Source organism: Uncinocarpus reesii, genomic scaffold (genome assembly GCF_000003515.1).
Source record: "Uncinocarpus reesii 1704 scaffold_1 genomic scaffold, whole genome shotgun sequence".
Classification (NCBI taxonomy): Eukaryota; Fungi; Ascomycota; class Eurotiomycetes; order Onygenales; family Onygenaceae; genus Uncinocarpus; species Uncinocarpus reesii.
Genome location: NW_003052500.1, coordinates 2878914 through 2901925, shown reverse-complemented (window position 1 = coordinate 2901925; position 23012 = coordinate 2878914). Strand labels below are relative to the sequence as shown.

The 23012-nt window shown below is 50.2% G+C and overlaps 8 protein-coding genes across 8 annotated transcripts; 5 read left to right on the top strand and 3 right to left on the bottom strand.

Annotated features, from left to right (window-relative positions):
- Nucleotides 1-741: 741 nt before the first annotated feature.
- On the bottom strand, nucleotides 742-3291 carry UREG_01182 (uncharacterized protein; the record flags this gene model as incomplete). Its single annotated transcript, XM_002541620.1, has 3 exons — nucleotides 742-927; nucleotides 990-1195; nucleotides 1344-3291. The coding sequence occupies 3 exons, from the start codon at nucleotides 3289-3291 to the stop codon at nucleotides 742-744; spliced, it is 2340 nt and encodes a 779-aa protein (XP_002541666.1).
- Nucleotides 3292-5378: 2087 nt separating this feature from the next.
- UREG_01181 (uncharacterized protein) lies at nucleotides 5379-6832 on the bottom strand (the record flags this gene model as incomplete). Its single annotated transcript, XM_002541619.1, has 4 exons — nucleotides 5379-5403; nucleotides 5474-6540; nucleotides 6629-6732; nucleotides 6790-6832. The coding sequence occupies 4 exons, from the start codon at nucleotides 6830-6832 to the stop codon at nucleotides 5379-5381; spliced, it is 1239 nt and encodes a 412-aa protein (XP_002541665.1).
- Nucleotides 6833-7343: 511 nt separating this feature from the next.
- UREG_01180 (uncharacterized protein) lies at nucleotides 7344-9307 on the top strand (the record flags this gene model as incomplete). The annotated part of the gene is made up of 3 exons (XM_002541618.1): nucleotides 7344-7353; nucleotides 7393-8489; nucleotides 8558-9307. The coding sequence occupies 3 exons, from the start codon at nucleotides 7344-7346 to the stop codon at nucleotides 9305-9307; spliced, it is 1857 nt and encodes a 618-aa protein (XP_002541664.1).
- Nucleotides 9308-9884: 577 nt separating this feature from the next.
- Nucleotides 9885-12166, top strand: UREG_01179 (catabolite repression protein creC; the record flags this gene model as incomplete). The annotated part of the gene is made up of 6 exons (XM_002541617.1): nucleotides 9885-10071; nucleotides 10169-11222; nucleotides 11293-11578; nucleotides 11647-11850; nucleotides 11911-11986; nucleotides 12045-12166. 6 exons carry the CDS (start codon nucleotides 9885-9887, stop codon nucleotides 12164-12166), a joined length of 1929 nt encoding a protein of 642 aa, XP_002541663.1.
- A 1178-nt stretch (nucleotides 12167-13344) lies between these two features.
- UREG_01178 (uncharacterized protein) lies at nucleotides 13345-13620 on the bottom strand (the record flags this gene model as incomplete). The annotated part of the gene is made up of 1 exon (XM_002541616.1): nucleotides 13345-13620. One exon carries the CDS (start codon nucleotides 13618-13620, stop codon nucleotides 13345-13347), a length of 276 nt encoding a protein of 91 aa, XP_002541662.1.
- Nucleotides 13621-14717: 1097 nt separating this feature from the next.
- Nucleotides 14718-16721, top strand: UREG_01177 (CreD protein; the record flags this gene model as incomplete). The annotated part of the gene is made up of 5 exons (XM_002541615.1): nucleotides 14718-14770; nucleotides 14831-14974; nucleotides 15033-15351; nucleotides 15422-15844; nucleotides 15900-16721. 5 exons carry the CDS (start codon nucleotides 14718-14720, stop codon nucleotides 16719-16721), a joined length of 1761 nt encoding a protein of 586 aa, XP_002541661.1.
- Nucleotides 16722-18080: 1359 nt separating this feature from the next.
- Nucleotides 18081-19657, top strand: UREG_01176 (uncharacterized protein; the record flags this gene model as incomplete). The annotated part of the gene is made up of 3 exons (XM_002541614.1): nucleotides 18081-18290; nucleotides 18364-18456; nucleotides 18524-19657. 3 exons carry the CDS (start codon nucleotides 18081-18083, stop codon nucleotides 19655-19657), a joined length of 1437 nt encoding a protein of 478 aa, XP_002541660.1.
- A 642-nt stretch (nucleotides 19658-20299) lies between these two features.
- On the top strand, nucleotides 20300-21518 carry UREG_01175 (lactoylglutathione lyase; the record flags this gene model as incomplete). Its single annotated transcript, XM_002541613.1, has 4 exons — nucleotides 20300-20333; nucleotides 20417-20452; nucleotides 20557-21276; nucleotides 21343-21518. 4 exons carry the CDS (start codon nucleotides 20300-20302, stop codon nucleotides 21516-21518), a joined length of 966 nt encoding a protein of 321 aa, XP_002541659.1.
- Nucleotides 21519-23012: the final 1494 nt, after the last annotated feature.

Sequence of the window (23012 nt, the reverse complement as noted above, 5' to 3'; positions counted from 1 at the left end):
AACGGAGGAACCGGCGTATTAAACTAGATATCCAAATGAGAATCTGGCCCTGCGTCTTGTCTAGAGTTCCTTGGAGGTCGTCGTTGAGATATCCCAGGCCAAGGTCCACGCTAGACCTAGTTCGGCTTGGCACGCAGCCCAAAGATCGACCGGGATCGTCGACGATGCACGTCAACCGCCAGCCATTGCGATGACAGGGAATCCGGCAACTAGTGCGTCTGGTCTTAGTATTATGGCTTGATATATAATATATACATCTAATCCAAGCTTTTAGACGTCCCAATGGATACGCAAATCCAGCGACAGGTTCGAGAGCATGCAAAACACCAAGCTTAGAGCCAACGACCTGAGAGCAAACCCCAATAGGCTCGACAAAAAACAAAAACTATCATGAAAGGCTTAAAAGGGTAAATATTATGTATATGGAGACGGGAGACTGCAAAAGTGGCCCAATTATCGAAGGACAGCATGAAGATTCGTGAGTAGCCCCCGCTATGCCATACGGAAACAAAAAGGGAAACGGATCCAAAGTATCATGCGCAGTGCTTCGGACGATCTTGTAGTTGCAAATCAACCGATCTACCGAAATGCTCCTGGCTGAGAACGCATAATTGGGGAATAACGGAAGGGCAAGCAAAGCCGTTAGGTAGGGTCATTAATTGCTTCGTGGAGAGCAAGTATATCGCGGGAACAGCGGTTATGTAGTGTGCTATCTTCGGTTCACAATCGAATATCTCAGCATCACCACATATCGTCGTCGTCGTCGTTTTCGTTTGAAGTCGTCCGTTGGTTATGTCTAGGTACCCACTCGTTTCCAGGGTCATGGTTTGTGCTGTGATTATGAGCGCCGTTTCCTTCCATATCATAGTACATACGCTCATCGTCTACGTAAGATACGCTCTCGCCGTATTGATCATGTTCCTGGCCCTGCAATTTATTTGTTAGAATGCTGGAGCGGGAAGCAGGTCAACTAAAAAATCTCTACTTACCTGTTGGTACTCTTGATACTGAGAATATTCATCAGCTTGCTCCTGCTGCTGCTGTTGCTGCTGGTGTAGCTCTTTCTTCCGCTGCTGATTTTGCGCTGGGGACGTAGGCAAACTCATATGTGGATGCATCTGTTGGACTTTCGCAAGATATGAATACATGAAATTGCTGAGAAGGACTTGCGAATACAATGCACGTCGCGGATTCGCTAGTTTTATGTGCGCCATGCGGTATATGGCGCGCTTCTGCAGAAGCGAAAACCGAGTCCAATTGTAGTCAATATCTCGGTTTAAGCTCGATTAAACGAGGTTCTGGAGACAAATTCCGCGAGTGCTTTCTGTGGTTATCTTGGCTACCCTTCTTTTTGCTGCCGAATATGGATGAGAAGAGGCCGGATTCCTTCTCCTTTTTGAATTCATAATTATCTGCCTTTTTGTTTCGCCGGTCGTCGTCACCCGAACGGTCAATTATCACGCTTTCGCGTGGTTTGACGCCATCAATAGAGGTTTGCAAAACGTCAAGGCGGGTGTTATCATGCATTTTATCCCCTGATCTGCTCGACTTTGATTTGTGTTTTTTCCCTTCATCGTCCTTCTTCTTATCTTTGTCCTTATCTTCGGTACTTCGCCGCCAATGCCAACTTGACTTTCGACCGCCTTCCGGGTCCTTCTTCTCCTTTGTCTTCTTTTCTGGCTTCTTGTCTTCTGCTATGGATGTCACCACTCGTAAGCAATCTGTCCTCATGCCTTCGGAAAGTGGGGGTAGATGGCTGGCAATTTTCAATGCTAGGGGAATTTCTTTACCTTGTTTACTAGATGTTTTCCTTGGCCTGGCCGTGGTAGGCTCTGGAGGTAGTGGCATTTGTGGCGGAAGTGAAGGTGGTGCACCATGGGAAGATTTTCGTTCTGGAATAAAATGTTGTTGCGGCTGAATAGGAGAGATTGCGTCGGCAGAGTGTATGTTGTCGTGTTGGATATGTGTTGGAGAATCTTTGAGAATCGAACGTGGAGTCGATGGTGTATGGGGGGTCGATGCGTGTGTAGAAATAGTCCGCAGGCCTAGGTTTGGACGTTCTTGCCGCGATTCACGACCAGCGTCAGAACTGTCTCCAGGCGTGAGGCTCCTGTGGGGAGCAAGTCGCGAGGAGCTTGTTGGGCTGTTGAGCACCGGAGTCGGATCGGTAGAAACCCTGGTGAGCCCAAGAATTGGCGTTTCCTCCAGTGGCGGCGGAGATCTGCGTAAAGCAGCATCCGAATTTGGGTCTGATTGTCTTGGGAATCGTCTTGGAACTCTCTCGCCGGCCCGTAAGCTGCCTTTCCGATATGTTGTGCGTGTGGATCTTCGTAAAGAATGACCAGGGGGAGCGAGAGGTAAGATGGGCTTGTCATCAGCAAAATGATTTGATAATGCGCTAGACGATGCTTCTTCTGCTAGTGCCTGGAGGCTCGATGCAGGCGCCGATCTAATACTATCGGAACGGCTGCTGCTAATACTCGATGAATCCACTTGTCTTGACAGCATCGACTTCTTTCTTCGCAGCTCACCGCCCGCACCTTGTTGCATGCCTAAGCTAGGGTCCAAGAATGATAGTTCTCCTGATCGCCTCTTGATTTGTTCTGCCTTGCTTTCGAGAAAGGTTTTAAATTCCTTTGGGGCTATCCCGGGATGCAAACGGGCTGGAACCCAAAACAATCTGGAGGTATCGTCCTCTCCAGCAGAGGGGGACGGTGCGATTGATGGCATACTGAACCCGGACCCGAAGGATGGCAAATCTGGATCAATCGCACCGACATCCATTGACATCCTCCTGAGTGCAGCCAAGTTATTTAGCTCCTGCGCAACAGCCGCAGGGTTTGACCCATAATCAAGATCGTTGACTTCAAAGGCAGTAGTTGTGGTCTCTGTTGCCGCAGCACGACTCAATCCAGGTGATAATTCTCCATTATTCCGTTGTCCACCGCTCTCTCGGGGGGACCCTTGTTGCCCGTTCGGTCTTTGTTTATCAAACGAACCCGTTCTGATTGGAAGGTGTTGCAACCGGTGCGGAGAGGTGCGGGAATCGGCGTTATTCCTAGCAATTGGGGTGGTAGAGATGGTTTCATCTTGCTGTGTTGCAACGAAACTCAGTCGATTCGAATTCCTCCGATCATAGTCATCTTCATACATTTGGCTGATGGTCTCCGTGACGTGGTGGCTGCCGTCTCTGATCGACAATGGAGGAACATGTCTTTGTCGTGACGTATCTCTTCCGTTTTCTCGGTCGTATGAGGCTATTGACGTCTGTTGTCGTAGAGAGAAGTCCATTAGCAACTGGATCAAGCAATTCTGGTAAATCGGATTTATCTAAGGGATAGAACTAGGCAACTTGACAGCACTCCGTCGCCAGCCATCCCCTTTAATAGGATCTCGGCACAATTAACCAAACCCCGTGGAAGTAATCTTTTGCTCCGGGGCGTTGTTTAGCCTTCTATTCAACATACCTGCATCATTGAGAATATAATAGCACCTTATTGCGCGATTTCCAAGAGAGTCGGCACGCTGAAGGACGGAGAGGAGTCAGTCCTTTCTGGGGATATACCGCCGGAAATGCGTCGTGTGAAAACGGAGTTGCATCGAAGCGTCGAGTAAATCACGAAGACGGTCGGTCACGGAGGAGGGCCGCGCTCACCCATCAGCCAGAAGTGAGAGAAGGGAATCAGGAAAAAGGGTGACGGCCCAGACAAGCAGCGAGAAGGAAAGCGTCAGAAATCGGGTCTGTTGCCGGGTAGCAGGCTTTCTCGAATCGCAAGCGCCAGTGAATGGCAAGGGGGAGGTCTCCCTGGGATTGTGGACCGGGATCCTGAGGGTTTCGATTAGAGAGGGTGGCTGTAAGGAATATTGCGTATTGGAGGTGAAGATGGATCGTTGGCCGATGCGGTTTAGAATGCACGGACGGTCCCTCAGGAGTGAAGGCGGCACATGCGGGCTTGGAATGGGCGGGCAGGGGCGTTTGAACAGATTGTCAACTTCCTGGGAGAGTCATTTACTTGCCCGTTCCCGCGTGAACCGTCAAGGCCGTGTGTCTTCTCTGGATATCAACATGGAGGAGAAACGATGTTTAACCCATGGGTCACTTCTGGGATGGTTCCGTTGAAACGGCGCTTGGCCACTTCTCACTAGGGAGCAGACGAGCTATTTAGCGCTTCTCTGCCCGTTGTGCAATGCGACTCCCCGTACTGTTACAACCAAAGCCACTCCCGTCTGTGCCTCCTGTCTTGAATGGTGAACCCAACAGTTATGCACATCTAATTTCTAGCTTGTCTGGCATCTCCCTCCCGACTCTTCACCAGTGTTTGAGCAGAGAAACACTCGTCCTTCAGAGCCACCCAACCAACCAGTCAAGATTCGGCCCAAACCCTCACCGTAACTTGTTGCTCCACTTCAGGGCTTGATCAACGCAGGACACTGGCTCGCCTCATGATCAGACCTGGATTCAACCGATCACTGGAACGATTTCCCTGGATGGCATCCTTACATGTCTTGGTAAAAGCGATCTGGACCGTGGAAAGCTTTCCCTTCAAATCGACTGGGTTGAAAGTGGTTGACCCTCGGCCAATGAAGCAGGTATTATTTCCTCTGGCTCCAGCACCTGAGATCGAATCCGCAAATCACAAATCGACATCCATCCTACAGCATCGGGAAATGTCAGTGTTGAATATCGTGCTGGGCTGTCGTGTGATTTGATCCCCTGAATGGCTACCATGGACACGCTACAGCTTCTATTAATAACCTGGTTCCCGTTGCGGGCCATACATACAATCTATTTGACAACCGGCATCGTTAGAACACAATGTTGTCTGCAGGACCCTAGCCCCATGACAGCCTGTCGATACTCTTTCAATAGAGTCATCTGCTGGGGCGCACATGGCACCCCTATGTCCGTAGGTACTGTACATACATACTCTATCAATCACTCTCTTTGGCTTTGTCCACCTACTGTGAACACTCCGAATGGGGGAATTGTCTACTTACAAGGAGAAGTTCTGCTCCTATTGCCGATCATTTCATCGCCAAAAATCAATTTGAATAATCACATAAGACAAATTGTTAGAAAACGCCAAACGGTAACTGAGAAGAGATGCAAGACGTGCGGCAAAAACAAATGGACGCCACAATATCCAGATGGAATATGCATCAGATAAATAAAATCGTCTTAGGACGTTTACAAGATTGTCACATCACCGAAATGGTCAAGTACATATGCTCAAAAAATTCATCGATATCATAAAAGCAGTCTTTTTCAACTCCAGCGCTGTGGGCCAGAAATAACAGACACCGCGATCAAAAACGGGGCCACGGCCGCTGCGAATGTCCTGATTCAAATTCGCGAACAGGCCTAGATATATTGATACCTAGTTCATGACATCGACATAGTTGCTAGAAATGAAATCTAGTCAGTAAAAGACATAAAATCAGAGTTCGTGCGAAAAGCAATTCAAAAATGTACCTTGGGAAGACTCCTGTCCTGTCCCCTATCTGCCCAGTCCACCAATCTTCCTTCTTATCCGTTCGCTTCAAAATTGTGATAACATCCCCCTTCTTGAATCCCAGATCCCCTTCCTGATCTGGATCAAATGTAAACAAAGCAACCGCTTGGTTCTTTTGGAGGACTGGTGGAGATGACTTTTGCCCAAATACTGGCTTCGGCGCTGTTGGGCGCGCTGGCTTCTGATCTCGGTATACGTAATCTTCTCCGAAGCCGCCAGAAGTAAAACTGCGGCCGCGACTGCCGATATTTCCAAAACGGTCGTTTTGACTAGTCCGACCCGTGGCAGATCGGTTCAGCCCTCCAGTGAATTGGCGGTCATAAACATCATCTGCCCACGTATTGGATCTCCTTGGTCTGTCGTGATATTCGTATTCATCATTCATAGACGCGGATCGGTGGCGAGGGACACCTTCACCAAGAGCGTCTCCTCTCCTTCCTTCCCAGACAACATCATCGTGGCGTTCATCATATACCGGAATGTCGTTATACATCGAATCGTCATACGCATTCACACCGGAAAATGCTCTGGACTGGAGAACTCTCATCAGAGGTTCAGCACCCGGGGGAGGTGGTACAGCACCCCCCAGTAACTGACTGGCAGTCACTCTGGCGTTGTAGAGTTTTGCATTGGCATCTCTTCGTTCAACCAGCACGCTGCCTTCCAGACTGACGCCGGCGAACAAGCCTTTGGTTTTTGAATAAGAGAACACGCCGGCAACGCCCTTTGTGCTTGCAGCTCCTGCAGCTTCCGCATTTCGGCCAATTGGCCCTGCAGCAATGGAAACGTTGCCTCCGAGCGTAATTGAACCAGCTTGGGAAAACGTTCGCACGGCGGCGTAGTCGTTAAGAATAAAGACAAAATCCGTTAATTCAAATCCAATCTGGCCACCAACTCCCGCTCCTGCGGTCGCAATTGCAGAGGGGGCAGACCAGGTACCATCAGCAAGGCGTGCCACTACGACGCCGGACCCGAATCGACCGGAACCGATAAATCCGGCTTTCAAAACTGTGATAACGGCGAGACCCTACATCATTCAAACTGTTATTTTGCTTCCAATTTAAGTATCTATATGACTGCCTTGAAGGGAGCTTCAATGCACAGTTGTTTCAAACCTTTGCGTTGGCTAAGATTTGTGGCGGAATAATCTTATCGGGACCAAAGGCCTGACGAGGATCGACGAAGGAAGCTAGGATCTTGCCAGCTTTTCTGCATTCGCCTGTTTGCTACAACTTTAGTATCGGCAAGAGAATTGGCTAGATTAAAAGTTACATACTCCTCAGAGAAGCGGGCAGCGGGTTATGGATTCCCAGAGGCATTGCGCACTGTCGCAAGGAGCTGGGACTCCGGGTCGACGGGGAAGGGCGTTCGGGGAAGCGATGCTAATCAGAGAGAACGTCTCCGGGCAATTGAAAGAAATCAAAAGTCATTCATGAAGCCCGCTAAGACCTGCGGCGCGACGGGTGTTGCATGGAATGGTCGGTTGGAGTGACTTGCTCTCCAACTGCGGGAAGTGGAAGATGACGGAAATGTGTGGGGTACGGGACGAGTGGCATCGTGGCTGAGCGCATAGTCAGCCAATAAAGGGCCAGTATGAACGGCGCCTGCTTACGTGATTGCTTTAGTCCGATCTGAGTGCATGTGTGGCTGCAGCCTGGATGTTTTGTTTTTCCGCACTCCGAGCTCTATCGTTGAGCCCGTACTGGGAAGCCTCCACAGAGCTTCGAAAGGACGTTTCTCTTGGGAATGTGGGCGAAACCTCACTAAGAAGCACTATGATGTGAATTCGAATTGTACACACAAGCTTCCCGCAGTCGAATCAAGTGAGAGATGGGCACAGGTGAGTTAGAGGAATTACCTATTATCAACCACCTTCAAGCTTACTCATACGATGGATTGGCAGTTCGGATATGCGTTTGTGGGGATGAAGGGACTGGGAAATCTAGCTTGATCACCTCCCTAGTAAAGGGAGTATTTGTGACAAACAAAATACAGCCGGTGCTTCCTCAAGTTACGATTCCACCGACGATTGGCACGCCCGAAAATGTGACCACTACCACCATCGTCGACACCTCCGCCTTACCCCAAGAACGAAACAACCTCGCCAAGGAACTTCGCAAATCCAATGTGATACTACTGGTATACTCAGACCATTATAGCTATGAAAGAGTTGCGCTATTTTGGCTGCCATACTTCCGGTCCTTGGGTGTCAATGTTCCAGTTGTGTTATGTGCCAATAAGTCAGACTTGACACCGGAGGGAAGTAGTCAACAGACGGTAGAGGACGAAATGCTACCAATAATGACTGAATTCAAAGAGATTGACTCTTGCATACGAAGTAGCGCTAGGGAACATCGGAATGTGAATGAAGCCTTCTTCTTGTGTCAAAAGGCGGTCACCTATCCTATCGCCCCTCTGTTTGATTCAAAAGAATCAGTTTTGAAACCGGCAGCCGTGAATGCCCTGCAACGCATCTTCTACCTATGTGACAAAGACCACAATGGGTACTTGAGCGATAGAGAAATTGACGATTTCCAGGTAAAATGTTTTGGGAAACCGTTGAATGACGATGACCTCGCGCATATAAAAGAGACTATTCAAAGGACGTGCCCTGGCTCGGTCACCCCGTCAGGAATAGATTCTCAAGGATTTTTACATCTTAACAAGTTATACGTGGAAAAAGGTCGACATGAAACTGTCTGGATCATTCTTCGCGCCTTTCAATATACCGACAACCTGTCATTGCAGGAAGATTTTCTTCATCCTCGACTGGAGGTTCCTCCTTTTGCTTCAGCAGAGCTCTCCCCTGCCGGTTATCGCTTTTTCGTTGATTTGTTTTTGCTTTGTGATAAGGACAACGACGGCGGCTTGAATGATGCTGAGCTTGCTTCTCTGTTTGCCCCTACTCCGGGCCTTCCAACCTCTTGGGCCGATGGTTCCTTCCCGTCGTCTACAGTGCGAAACGAGGCTGGGCACGTAACTCTTCAAGGGTGGTTGGCCCAGTGGAGTATGACTACATTCACATCACCCAACCCACGCTTGAGTATCTCACCTATCTCGGCTTCGAGTCCACTGACCGTAGCAACCCTTCGACCACGGCGGCATTGAAAATCACAAAGCCACGCAAACGGCGGCGACGGCCCGGGCGAGTTGGGCGTAATGTTGTGCTCTGTCATGTTTTGGGTGCACCGGGGTCCGGCAAGTCCGCGCTTCTCGATGCGTTCCTCTCCCGTGGGTTTGGCCCTACATCCCACCCAACAATTCAACCTAGCACGGCGGTGAATACAGTGGAACTTCCAGGCGGTCGTCAATGCTACTTGATTCTCGATGAGCTTGGCGAGTTGGAGCCTGCGATATTAGACAATAAGACGAAACTTTTAGACCAATGCGACGTGGTCGCATATACTTATGATTCATCTGACCCCGACTCTTTTGCTTATATCCCAACTCTCCGCGCGAAATATCCACACCTTGAGGAGCTCCCAAGCGTCTTTATTGCTTTGAAAGCTGACCTGGACCGCACGACCCAGCGTGCTGAAAGTCAACCTGATGAGTATACCAGCCGATTAAACATGCCCGGCCCTCCTTTACATGTCAGCGTGACCTGGAACTCGATCCAGGAACTATTTGTACATATTGCAGAAGCAGCCATGGAGCCCAGCACTGCATTCCCAAGGTCAGAAGAAGATGTGGAAGGGAAATGGATGGCTTGGGGCATTGCGCTTGGAGCCATCGTTTGCGCTGGAGCTGCGGCTGTTGTCATATGGCGCCGCGTGTCGGGAAGCGCCAATTGAGATTGCTTGGTCTTATCAAGTGCTGATAAATCTGAACCACACCTTACCAGGCCATCTAGATATCTATACTCCGTACTGTGAAACCTCAATATATATGTAAGGCATCGTTAGTCATCCGATGAAAACGCGCTAATGCCGTCCCCGCATCATGTGGGGTTGGTTGGCCGCATGCACGTGCTCTCGCGACTCCACCCGGCGACTACACGGCGGAAGTGAAGCGCCGCAGCATCAAGTGTTATTCGACGATTTGCCGACTCGTTAAGCGGCGACATCCCTATCTGAGCCCCTCATCGGAGGAGGGTTCTCCAGGCAAACGCTTTGCTGTCCGGATACTAGGCTACCGCGTTGCCAGAGTAGGAATCTCCGGAAGCTTCCACGGACGGCCGCAGATCCAGACCCTCCCTCCGATTCCCATGCTTGGGCCAGCAACTTCGGTGGATTGGATGAGTTCAGCTAAGGATACCTCAAGATGATGTTGTAAGAACACTATTTCCTGATCTTTTCCTCTGGTGCATGGTTCTTAACAATTTGGCTCGGGAGAGTCGCTGAGCGGAACCGGGTTATTGCAACTGAAGTGATGCATGGTGCCAGAAACCAGTTCTTCAAGCTAACATCACATAGTTTTCTACCACCTCCGCCTCCGCGCTATTCCGCTCCTCTTGCCTATGCTGCCGGGGCTTCGAATGGCTACCCGGTCCCTATCCTCGAGACGACCAACGTCGTCAAACACCCAGAAGGCGGGTGTCCCTTACAGATTGGCGAAGGTATCATCACTTATTTATCTTGATAATTTTCTGCTATTCCTCTTTGTCCATATGTGTCTCATTCTGTCACTGACCAAGCGGTGGTGGACTAACCTAGGGACGTACGAGCTCCGGGATGATGTCCACCTTGCAACTCCACCTCCACACCCCTCTGAACCACCGCAAATCAACTATAATCCTCTCGTCACCACTCCTTTACCACTTACATCCGGCGTGAAAGTGTCGCCTGTTATAGTTAAGCCCCCAACCAACCCGCCCGACCTCTACAGAACGACTACGTTGGGAAGTACGGGATCCAACCTCAAGAGCATCAAAGAAAGCGACCACGATGGGCTTCACTCTTCGGAAACGGGAAGTAGTACTTGTGCACCCGATAGCACCGCCACGGCGTTTGGAGGAGGAAACCTTGCACTCTCGATTTCACACACCAAGGATTCAACCGGGTTGAAACGACGAAAACCGAAAAACAGTATTATCAAGAGCACATCATCCTTCATTTCACGGGTGATTACCAATGACTATGCATTGAAGAAGCTAGCAGACAGGAATCAAGAAGGCCTCTACGTTTTTGCGAACATCAACCGCGCTTTCCAATGGTTGGACTTCAGTGCGAAAAACAAGCAAGATCAGCTTGTGAAGATACTCTTCATGAAGGCACACATCCTGTCTCATGATGTCAATGAGGTTACAAAAAGTGCCTCTCATTTGGATGTTATCATGGGGTCTTCCGCTGGGGATATTCTCTGGTACGAACCCATGTCGCAGAAATACGCCCGCCTCAATAAGAACTCGAGTGTCAATAGTTTTCCGGTGACCCATATTAAGTGGATTCCGGGCTCCGAGAACCTCTTCATGGCAGCACATTCTGATGGATGCCTAATGGTTTATGACAAAGAGAGGGAGGACGCACCCTTTGTCCCGGAACAATCGGAAGACTCCGATTCCGTTGACGAAAAGGATGATGAGGTGCCTAAGCCCACGTTCAAGATTCTCAAATCTGTCAACTCGCCAAATCAGAGAGCAAACCCAGTAGCATGTTGGAAGCTTTCAAATCATCGGATTAACAGTTTTGCTTTCTCTCCTGATCGGCGTCATCTTGCGGTGGTTGTGGAAGATGGCACGTTGAGGATAATCAATTACTTGGAAGAGAAGTACGTCAAGTCCTGAATTTTATGTGCTTTTGTCTCGAATCTCCAAAGCTAAACAGTCAACGTGCCATAGGTTGCTAGATGTCTTCACGAGTTATTACGGCGGTATACTCTGTGTCTGTTGGTCCCCGGACGGTGAATACATCGTGACGGGAGGACAAGATGACTTGATATCAATTTGGTCGTTCAAGGAGCGGAAAATAGTCGCACGTTGCCAAGGGCATAATTCATGGGTAACGTGTGTTTCTTTCGATCCATGGCGTTGCGATGAGAGAAACTATCGGTTCGGAAGTGTGGGAGATGATTGTCAACTTCTTTTGTGGGATTTTAGTGTTGCGATGCTTCATCGGCCCAGAGCGGTAATTATGCCAATCCAACCGATCATCGCAATTAGAGTAGCGGACCTGGCTAACCACTTGGAATGCAGCTTCAAGTGAATGCCCGTCATCGAAACAGCGTTGTCTCAAGCAGCTTCAGCGCGGCCAGTCGGTCTCGAACGGAAAGCAATCTGACCGAGCGCCTACGATCCAATTCTACATTGGCTGATAGCCCGTCAGATGAAAAAAGCGAGGAACCACTGTACCACCCTGTTGAGCCGCGGGCGATGACTGCCCAATTACCGCCTATTTTGGTATGTGCAAGATCTTTGCTAAGTTTCTTGGTAGTTATTAACGAAGCATCTATTGCATAGTCGAAAGTTATTGCCGAGGACCCCGTGTGCTGGATAGGCTTTCTGGAAGATTCGATCATGGCATCATCACTTGAAGGTAAGCCGGGGCATATATAGTGTTCCATTGCAATGAAACTGACCATCCTTTTTGATAGGGCATATTTTCACTTGGGATCGCCCGAGCGAAAGTAGCAACAAGGGCCCGCCGCTAGCAAGCCCAACCTCTCGCGTTTCGCTGGAATCGAAGCGGTCAACCATCGCGTCTCGATCAACATGACAAGGGCATGCATCCATACATGATTTTAGACGCAGAAGAGCTAGGCGGATGGAGCTTGTTGATTTTGAATATTTGTTTCACTTGAATAGCCTGCTATTGCGTCATATTGGTTCAATGTAGCGGATGAAGTAGATACAACCTAATGAGCGACAAGAATGTTCAAGTTGTTAATCACTGAATTGATGCAATCTGCTAGTAATGACTAATGATGCAGGCCGGTTGGTTGTATGAATGTTGTTTACTTGCTCCGTCTGACCCTTTATATGAAGTGATGGTGAGCCACTATACCCTGCAGCTGAAACCGGGCAGTTTACAATCGAGCAATGCCGATTTGGGCAGGCCTACAATTGTCGCACTTTCACTTTCTAGACATCAATGATTCGCACAGTGGCTGGCGAAGAGGTCCAAGTTGGCAGCCGTTTGTTGGAGACAGCACTGCAGATCACCGCGGTTCTTTTGAGCTGACAGTGCCTTTATTTTCTTCCCCCGGAGTTATCTTGCCTATTCGACTCGCAAGAAAAAACTGCGCCACTTGCTGCAATGGAGTTGTAATTTGTGATACATGCATAGAGCAGAGAACCCCCTTCAGCCACAAAGTAGCAAGTCGTTCAGCGGCCCCGACCTGCACATCCTGCAGGCCGTAGAGAGGGAGCTAATTTATCTGTAAATAGTGATAGGGTAGGGCCTGGAAGTGATTGCCCAGTGTATAACCGGAAAGACGGCGACATGCAAAAACCCGGCCCTTTTCTGATAATTCTCCGTTTTTGAGCCCCCCAGCAAGAGGTTTCGGCCGGGTTGGATGTGGCCTGGAGAAATACTACGTACATTGTGTGCAAAGTCTTGGGATATGTGTTGTCTGCAGGGACTTGTCGTACCTAGTTAAGTAGTTAGTTAACTGGTAACTTGGCTCTTTTCTTGGATCCTAGAATTTGGCACAATTTCGGGGCCAAAAATAGAAGCATTTCCCTGGATTGATCAAAAAGGCGAGAAGGCGCCCGGGATCCCGGAGTAGTCGTCGTAAAGGCATCGTGAATCAGCCTTTTCTTGAAAAGTGCTATGAATCCAAAGGTATGGATATGTCGCATCTCATCTCAGGCTCCAAAAGTGAAAGCACGGGCGAAGAAGCAAGTCAGCCGGTCTAGCCCATCTCAGATTAGCCATGCGCGTACAACCCGGTGTTACGGGAATATGCAGCGCATTCCGGGCCCTACAGGGCGGTTATCGATGGCATTTGCTTCAAGAGACTCCGTATTTGGTCTGAGCCAAAGCATGACGATGAACTTCTGAAGTTTCTTCATCCCTTTGTTCGCTAGCGCATGTGACTTTGTTCTCGACGGGCCGGTCTTGATAATGAGGGGGAGGGATTTGGTCTTCATCTTAATCTTCCGAGCAGGGCTCCCGGGACGATCAGCAGTCGTATCTCCCGTCTGGTGCTGGAGACAGGCATCGGGCATGGGTAACTGCTATCGGTAAATTGCAGTTCGCACGGCCTTGCGGGGATCTGTACCAACGTCAAGGGCATTATTGAAGGGTGGGCTACCTAGTTAAGCCTGGCGATGATTCAATAATCACCGTCATAATCGGCGCGGCCAGGCATGCTGAACCCAGCAATCCTGAGACCCCCCTGGTGGTCTGTCCCGAAATCATGTTCTCCCTTGACAAAGCGGGCCTGTTGCTTTCAAAGTCGGACGATCAGAACCTGAGGGAAGAGAGGGCCAACAAGTGCATGTGTTCTGGTCTATGGATTGCGCCGAGAGAGATGATAGCATTCACTCATCGTAGTCTTGTCTCTCGTGCTCTCGTATTATCCAGCAAGACCGACGGCGTTCGGCACAAGGAACGCGTTCCGGTTGAAGCCAACACGGGCGAGCGAGTGCTGCTAAGTTTAGCATGTGCTGGGCCTGTCGTCGCTTGCAAGTTCCGGGCGAGTCCACCGGCGATGTCAACCGGCGGGCTAGGCGGCTTGTCGTTTGGCCCTCAGATTCACGGTTAAAGCGGATCCACGGCCCCGTTGTGATGCGAGTGGCTGCGGGCTATCGATCATCGCCAGCGGGTTTTTTTAGTTCTTCAAGGGAAATTTTTTTCTTCTGGCGTGACTAAGAGGCCCAACTGACGTTGCGACGGGGACCAGGGGGGGTTGAGCGGTAAGGGCAGCAGGATCACGGGCGGGCTGCTCCTCTTTGTCGCGCGTTTCGGCAGCAGCCTTTTCTCTACTTGCTTGTGAATTCTTCATCCGTGTTCTCCAGTCTGTATAGTTACGGATTGAATGCCTAGTTAGTTATCCTTCTGTCCAGCTCGTCGTCGCCCGCACCGCTCCTACCAAGCAACTCCGCCATCTCTCCCACCTGCCCTCTGTTGCGGGTTAGCCGTCGACTGGCCGTCTTTGTGCACAGTCTGTCTCTCTTTTTGCCCTTCGATCGCTTCGTCTTCATTCTTTGCTTCTACGCCTGCAACGGTTCTACGCCCTCAATTCTCGCACATCTCTCGTCTGGTGACGTAGCTCGTTCTACAGCTTCTTCGGCCACGTCTAGATGCAACTAGTTCTGTTGACATGGCTCTCAGCTTCTTTAGCCATACGAACCCCGCGAAACATTTCGATATCAGGTGGGCAAACTTCCTACAGACATACCGAGCATTGAGCTACCGCTAACGCCAAGGAGATAGACTCGACGATGACTACATTATCTTCCGCGGAAGTCCAGATGAGGCTGCCAGTGCACATCTCAAGGGCACATTGGTCCTCTGTCTTTCAGAGCCATTGACGATCAAATACTTACGACTTCAGCTCGTGGGCGTTTGTCGTATTGGGTGAGTACATTTCTGTGTCCTTTGCAATGACGCTCTGTTGACGATTCGGGCTTTCCAGGTGGACTGTTGTGAGCGGACCTCTCAGCGGAGCCAGGAAACAAGGAAAGGAGGAGGTGGTGTTCGAGAAGACCTGGAAGTTTCGAGACGCTGGAAAAGGCAAAACAGAGATCTTGTCTCCAGACAACTATGAATTTCCCTTTGACGTGATCCTGCCAGGGTCTCTCCCGGAGAGCGTTGAAGGCCTCCCCGACTCGTGGGTCACATATCGGCTAAAGGCAGAGATTGGGCGAAAATATGCAAAGGACATCAGTACGAGAAAGCCGCTGAGGATCATTCGCGCATTGGATCCAAATACGGTAGAGACGATAAACGTGACGGTGAGTGACTTGGGCAGACTGATGCAGACTGAGGCTGGGTAGACAAACGAAACTGACTATTTCTATCCAGAGCATTGAAAATGTATGGCCAGATAAATTAGAGTATTCTTTCACGGTGCCCAACAAAGCTATTATATTCGGCACTCATATCGCGGTGAACTTTCGGATGGTTCCACTTCTGAAAGGCCTTGCGCTGGGTACCATTTCCACTCAATTGGTCGAGTCTCTCGAGATGACCATGCCTGCAGACGAGTCTGTGCCGCGCAATTCAAAGTCGTCAAGGGTCATTTTTTCCCATTCTTTCGAGGTAGATAACGAAGGCGACTTGCAGATTCTGGACGACGAGGCGGAAGGTTACAAGTTCTCCAAAACTTGGGATCTGCCCAGGACTTTGCGAAAATGCTTGCAAGATGCAGAGACAAAAAGGATCAAGGTCAAACATAAGCTGAAGTTCAAGGTTCACCTTCAGAACCCCGACGGGCATACTTCAGAGGTACTATGTCCCGACCCGTCCCTTAGTTTATGTGCTGATTTATTGACTTAATCAGCTTCGCGCAACCCTCCCGGTCTTCATCATTATTTCTCCCAATTTCCGAATCGACGAGAACAATAATGTTGTTGGCCAAAACCCGCACTCGGCTTCAATCGACCACTACCTTAACCAGCAAGCACCTCCTATGTACGGCGACCATCGATTCGACGCCCTGTATAGTGACCTAGATCCGAATGGCTATTTCACCCCCAACATCTATAGTGGGATGACTTCGCCCTTTGGCTCGCAAAGCAGAAATATGTCTGCTGAAAACCTTGCGGTTCTTCCAGGCTTTCAGGTAGGGGATATCTGCGCCGATACGTTGCATAGCCGATTAGCGGATCTTCGCACCCGTGGTTCCGGAGCCACATCTCCTTCCCCTGAAGTCCTAGAAGGCCCGGGGGACGAACTTCAGCGGCGGTCATTCTATAACGCCGATCAACTTCCCTCGATCATGAGCGAACTTGACCTTGCGGTATCGGACGGTTCGGGGCGCTCGTCGGAGGAAGGTCAATTTCCGTCGGGATCTGCGACGCCTGCTCCACGAGTCTACGAGATCGAAGATCTATGCCGCGTCCCTAGCTATAGTACAGCTCTCCGGTCGAGTGCGAGGACCCATTACGATGGAACCCTCCCCAATTACCAAGCCGCCACTGCGTCTGGCAGGCCTCCTCCGCGTCCTCCCCAGTCAACCCACTCCCGAAGAGCAAGCCGGCTCTTTGGAATCCTCGACACACCCATTCGTCCTCATTTCTCATTACACCATCGCAGTAACAATGACTTGTCTACGGACACCGAGAGGCAAGTCAGAATCATGCAAGCGCGGTCTCGAGAGTAGGCCGCCTCTTGTTTCCCACCAACCTCGTGTTTATATATTTCGTTTAATATCTATTCGTGACTATACCATCGGTTTGCATTTCTATGGCGTTCAGGGCTTAGGTTGGGCGACGGACAAGAAGGCTCGCCCTGTATATTTTTAATCATGGAGCTATTTGGCAGTGGGTCAGGAGTACTGGTGTCGTGCGATATAGGCGTTGATTGTTGGAGGCAAATGGCATGCGGACTGGGCCTGGCGTCAAAATGGGCTTTTCAGTAGCAGGCTCTCTGGGACAGGGCGCGTGAGGTTGTGATGGGCAGTCAGTGATATATGTAACTACAACAATTGTAACTACAGAATAGATTCACCTAGTGCAGAGCCACATGCATCATCGTCAACACTCGCGCCTATCACCAGCCGAGAGCAGCGCGGTTCTGGCGGTTCAAGTGCAGTTGGCAACCAGCCCAAAGCGCCATGATGACCTCATCTGGTGAAGCAGCTTGAATCGGCGATCCACCGGCGCTCTTATTTAACCCGGAAGAACGGCCGCTCGACTCTTCCTTTTTCTCTTCCTTCGAGCCTAGAATTGACTGTCTAGATCATTCTTTGGGTTGACGGGTTACCAGTTGTCCCGACATTCTAGAATCAATCCCTGGAGCATTCGGAAGCAACCCTGCGGGGGAATTCCAGCAGCGAGTTTACTAGCGAACCGTGACCCCTCCGCAAAACTTCACTCTCTTATATTTTAAACTTGCGCATTGCATCTTTTCACTTGCAGAACTGCTCCTCGAGAAGACGACCAAGCCAACGGAATTCACCAGTCAACTCCAATTCAAAAAAGACACACACGCGCAACACGCGGGAGGAAAAAGAATGACCGGTTTCCCTCATCGCTCGGGCACGGTGAAGACCACCACCACGACGGGCGGATCCAGCGACGATGAGACCATCACGGACTCGGATCTGGGCGGTGTAAGTTTGCTGATTCCCCCGTCAAGCTCGTATTTCCCTTTTTTTCTCTGGATCTTCTTCGTTTCATGTCTGTTTGCTTTGCATGGTTGGGGATGACACCGATTGGACAGGATTCGTCCTTTTTTTCTTTTTTGGGCCCAGAGAGGGTGTCTGACAGCTGTCAATAATTCACTGCCCCTTGCGAACGAACTACATACCGGCTCCCGAGTGTACGAGCCATGACCTTATTGATGTGGTTTATCTTCCTTGGATCTTTTTCTTTCTTCCTCTCTTTTTCTGTCTCTCGCGATTCACTTTCCCCGAATTGGATATCCAGGAATATGCCTCTTTGGAACACCCGTATTCTATTCTACGAATCTTTATTTGCGCCGCCCTGAGCGTTCCCCGTTTTATTTCATTTCCCGCCCGATGACTGTTACTTTCCCAAAGCCTTGGAGGATGCCATTGACTAACTATCGCGGCCTGGATGATTTCTGGTGGCGTGTCTTCAAGACTACAAACATCCTCATCGAAAGATTACGCGCATGGAAGCATATGTGCGGATACCTTGAAAACTACGTCAGTGCGACACACAAGGTGCAGAAAGCGCAGGCAAAGGAGTTTGAGAAGATCCTGAAGGTTAGTTGCGCCCTTTGGAGTTGGAGGACATAACCATCACCGTGGTTGGTATTGACGAGCGAATTTTGCCTAGACTGTTTCCGAGCCGTTGAAGGAGGGGCACCATTTTGTCCAGGGACAAGGCGGAGTTACGGGGCTGTTTGATAGTCTGCGACTCAACACTCAGGTATGATCCATGTTAGTTCTGCGAACGGGGAAGGGGACATGTTTGCTAACCTAGCCGCACGCTGTAGGGCATTGCAGATGTGCATCTCGAAACGGAGAAGAATCTCAAAGCCACTGTCCTCCCGATCCTCGAAAAACTGCACAGCGAGATCAAGTCTAAAAGCAAAGAGCTCAAGCATGGAGCTACGAAAGCCGCGAAGCTAGTCGCCAAAGCGCGCACAAATACCCAGAAGCATATTGAACTGCTGGGCCAATACACCGCTGCCTTCGACTCGCCTACAAGAGCGAAGCATGAGGCCTCGCATGACCCATACGTTATTTCACGTGGAGTTTTCCACCGGTTGAACAAGCAAATCAATGAAGAGAATAACAACTTGAAGGAGATTTTGGCAATACAATCCTCTTTCCAGCAGTTCGAAGCGCATATCCTGGAAACCGTGCAGAATGCGCTGAACCGGTTCTTTCAATGCATGGGTGCGCAATCAGATCGGCAGCGTGCCATGTACGCTGATATGGTCGGCGCGGGACAGCAGATCCCCACGGACTTTGAATGGGCAAACTTTTATGAGCGAAACGATGCATCCTTGATCAACCCCAACACTCCCCCGCGCTCCATGTCGAATATCACGTTCCCGAACCAAGACCACCGCGCCACAAAAGCGTTGGTAGAAGGAACCCTCCAGCGCAAATCCCGCACCATGATGAAAGGCTACAGTGACGGATACTACGTCGTCACCCCCGCCGGCTTCCTCCACGGCTTCAAGGACAATGACGACTTCCGCCACGACCCCCAGCCAGATATCTCTCTCTATCTCCCCGACTGCACCATCGGCAACTTCGACGGCCTCAAGTTCTCCATCAAGGGCAAGGACGTTTCGAGCGGCAAGGTTGGAAACGCTTTCCACATGAGCAGCGAATTGCAATTCAAGGCTCATAGCAAGAACCAGATCGACGATTGGTCCAACGCGCTCGCTGGCTTCGTGGGTTCCGGTTCGGGCAGCCAGCCTGCGAGCCCGACGGTGCAGAGGAGCGCAAGCGTAACACAACCCCCCGCCGCTGCTCCTGCTGCTGCTGCCGAATCTCCTGTCATGCCGCCGCTGGCGGATACCAAGGCCGTCGATGCGACGGTGGATCCTGCCGTACCGGCGCAGAAGCAAGAAGAAGGAGTTGTTGGCATTGCCGGGGCGGAGAAATCTGGTTAAAGCCGTTTCAACGACCTTTGAACTTTCTCGTTTCCATTTTTGACTTCTTGGATGGTATACCGACATATATGAATTTTGCTTTTTCTTTTATATACCCTTACATACCCCATATTCCCCAGATGCTCCAGATTAATTAGTATAGCGCGCCTAATCTAGCTACGTACGAAGTAGAGACTATTCTCCTTACTACGTTTATGTCCATGTATCCGAGTCCAATATTCAAACAAGTGGGTGTACACCACAGTGACGAAAAGGGCAGTCATAGCAAACAAACAACTGCTAAGTCGTGAATTCAACATTGCAGCTTGGAGAAAGTGTTGGGAGATAGAGAGGAACCCGCGATTGACGATGAACAGTGGGAGGCTATGTCTAATAGCCAGCCAGGTCCAGCGCATCATTGTGTTCTATCATGATCTTTAGATGTTTTTCTATTACAACTTGTGTTATTATATGATCCTGTGTTATTGCAACTCGACGTCATTCCGATCTAGGCTGCCCCGCACCGACTTTCGGCCTCACGGAGACCCCGCTTTAAAGGAGAATAAAACCCGCCCGAGGGACATGGATTCGTTATTTCAAGGACAATTGAAGTGAGAGTTGTTCAAAAAAGGAATTGCACAGCCAGTACTGTTGACCGCAGCCATGGCGACCGATACGTCCACCTACAAGCTGAATCGTGAGTTTAACGCCTCGAGCGACCTGTGCTTCGACGATCCTTTCTGTGTGGGATTGGGAGCTAAATCCATGCGTCTGCGGCAGATACCATGATTCGCGTCAAGGACCCGAAGAAATCACGTATGTTCCTCCCACCCCCCGCCTTCTCACATCCCGTCTTCAATGCGCGAAAAGAAAGTAAAAAAAAAGCATTGGGCAACTGACACGCAAGCCCCTTCTACCAGTTGAATTCTACGGATTCCTCGGCCTCTCGCAAATCAACAAGCTCGATTTCGAAGAAGCAAAGTTCTCACTGTACTTCCTCGCTTACAACGGGCCTAATTCGCTGTCTGGCGAGCGCCATTGGACGGATAGAAACGGGGTTCTGGAGCTCACCCATAACTATGGGACGGAAAATGACCCGAACTACACCGTTGCGAATGGAAATACCGAACCGCATCGTGGGTTTGGACATATTGCCATCTCGGTGGATAATATCGAATTGGCCTGCAAGAGGTTGGAAGATGCAGGGTTTCCGTTCCAGAAGAAGCTGACGGAGGGGAGGATGAGGCACATTGCATTTGTCAAGGATCCAGATGGGTATTGGGTGGAGCTGATCAGACGGACAGACGAAAGCGTTGCTGCGGGTGTTACAAGCACGGACCCAAAGTCATACCGACTGAACCACACGATGCTCAGAGTGAAGGATGCCGAGGTCAGCTTGAGATTTTACCAGGAGACCATGGGGATGGAGCTGGTGAAAGAGAGTCAAAACGAGTCTGCGAAATTCAATCTCTACTTTCTGGGGTATCCGGGATCCAATCCACCAGTGAAGAAGGACGCGTCGAACCCAGTGGCGGAATGGGAGGGCTTGCTGGAGCTCACCTGGAATTACGGGACGGAGAAACAGGAAGGACGGGTTTACCATGATGGCAATTCCGAGCCGCAAGGATTCGGGCATATTTGTACGTGCCGGAACCCCTTTTCCTTCACGTTGGAAAGCATAAGTGTTAACGTGTCTCGTTCCTTAGGTATCTCCGTTGACGATCTTGACGCGGCATGCGCTCGCTTTGAGTCTTTAAATGTGACCTGGAAGAAACGCCTGACAGATGGACGAATGAAGAACGTTGCGTTTATCCTCGATCCGGACGGATACTGGATCGAGGTCATCCAGAACGAAACTCTAAAGAGCCGAAGCAAGTGGTAGTCTGGGAACAAGTTGGTTGAAGATCAGCGGTAAAAGGTGTCCTCTCATGCAATCTGCTAAGAGTGAACCTCACTGCAGAAGCTGGGTCGGGGTTCATGTTATTGCGAATGTCTCGCTGTAGTAGGAGAATGGCCATCCATACTTTGTCACCATATCAAAAATAATGATAATAATTCAAAGCCGACAGACAGAGAGATCCTCCTCGTCCATTTATTCTCCTCTTTGACTTCCGGGACCGACATGGTTCAGGCAAAACCTTCCTAACCGAGCCAGGCGCATAGCAGGGCTGACTGCAGCAAACCCCGGAGATTGCCTCCTCCAGCTTCGAGATTGAGATGCAAGTCATCCAGCACTAGTGCGGCACGATGCGAGTCTGGGCCTGGCAAGATGAGAAATCCATCAGACAATGTGGCATGGCTGACGTTCAGGCCCTTTTGCTCGGGGATCCTTCACCACTTGGCGAAGCACATGATTCCCCGGAGCGCGAGAAGACACTCGATCCAAACAGCTTTGATCCGCGTACATCTTGAATACCAAAGGTCAGTTAGGGTTGCGGTTCGGAGCGCGTGGAACAAATCTGACCCGCTGCCGAGAACCCACGGGCCGACGCCAAAAGCGCGTGCTCTGATTGGACAGCACTGACTAATCTCGCTGACTAATCCCAGGGCACGCGAGCCTCGCATCAAGAAGTGCGTCCACTAGGAACAGCCTCAGCACAAGAACGAGCATTCGCAGCGAAAAGACAACGGTTGATCTCCAAGGTATGTGTGGATGATGTTGCTTTTTCTGCTCGTGTGTGTGACAGTGCCTGTTTCTGATTCAAAATTTCTTTTTTTGGCCTGTTCCATCCACACGTGTCCCATTGCCACTTTCTGTATGGCTCGTGTTGCTGCTGTTCAGTGATGCCTGTTCCCTCGGATGGAGCGCTTCTTGTTATTTTCTTTTTTGATTAATTTTATGTACGAGCGTGATTGTCGCAAGACGATCGTGGCCTTGACAGCCACCTCCAACCCCCCTTTTCAGAGTCCTTTAAAAACGACCCGGATGTTTCATTCTCTTGCTCTTATGATACCCACATTCTCCCCCTTGTTGCGAGTCGACTTGGAGTCTGAGCCGGCTTGACGTCCATCCATCCTGTCTCGTGGCCAACTACCCAAATCAAGTAGTCAGCTATCCTCCATTATCGTTGCAACTTCGCATGTTATACCCACCTCTACAGAATTTGATGGCTGCTTTTCTTGCGTCCCTTCGCTCCGTCCCGTCTATCTGTCAAGTAAATGGTCAATGGCTGAATCAGCAGTCTGTTCCGGAGCGCCAGTACCCACCACTCGTCCATCGGATCAGCTCGATCTCGCTCTCTGCGCAGCTGCTGCATCTGCAGCCTCGATCGGGCCACAGCCCTGGTTCCTGGATCAGAATCCGCACTTCCTACCAGCCTGGGCAAGGAGTCACGTGAATACGCCCAGAACCTCCTCGAGTGCAGGCAACGAACCC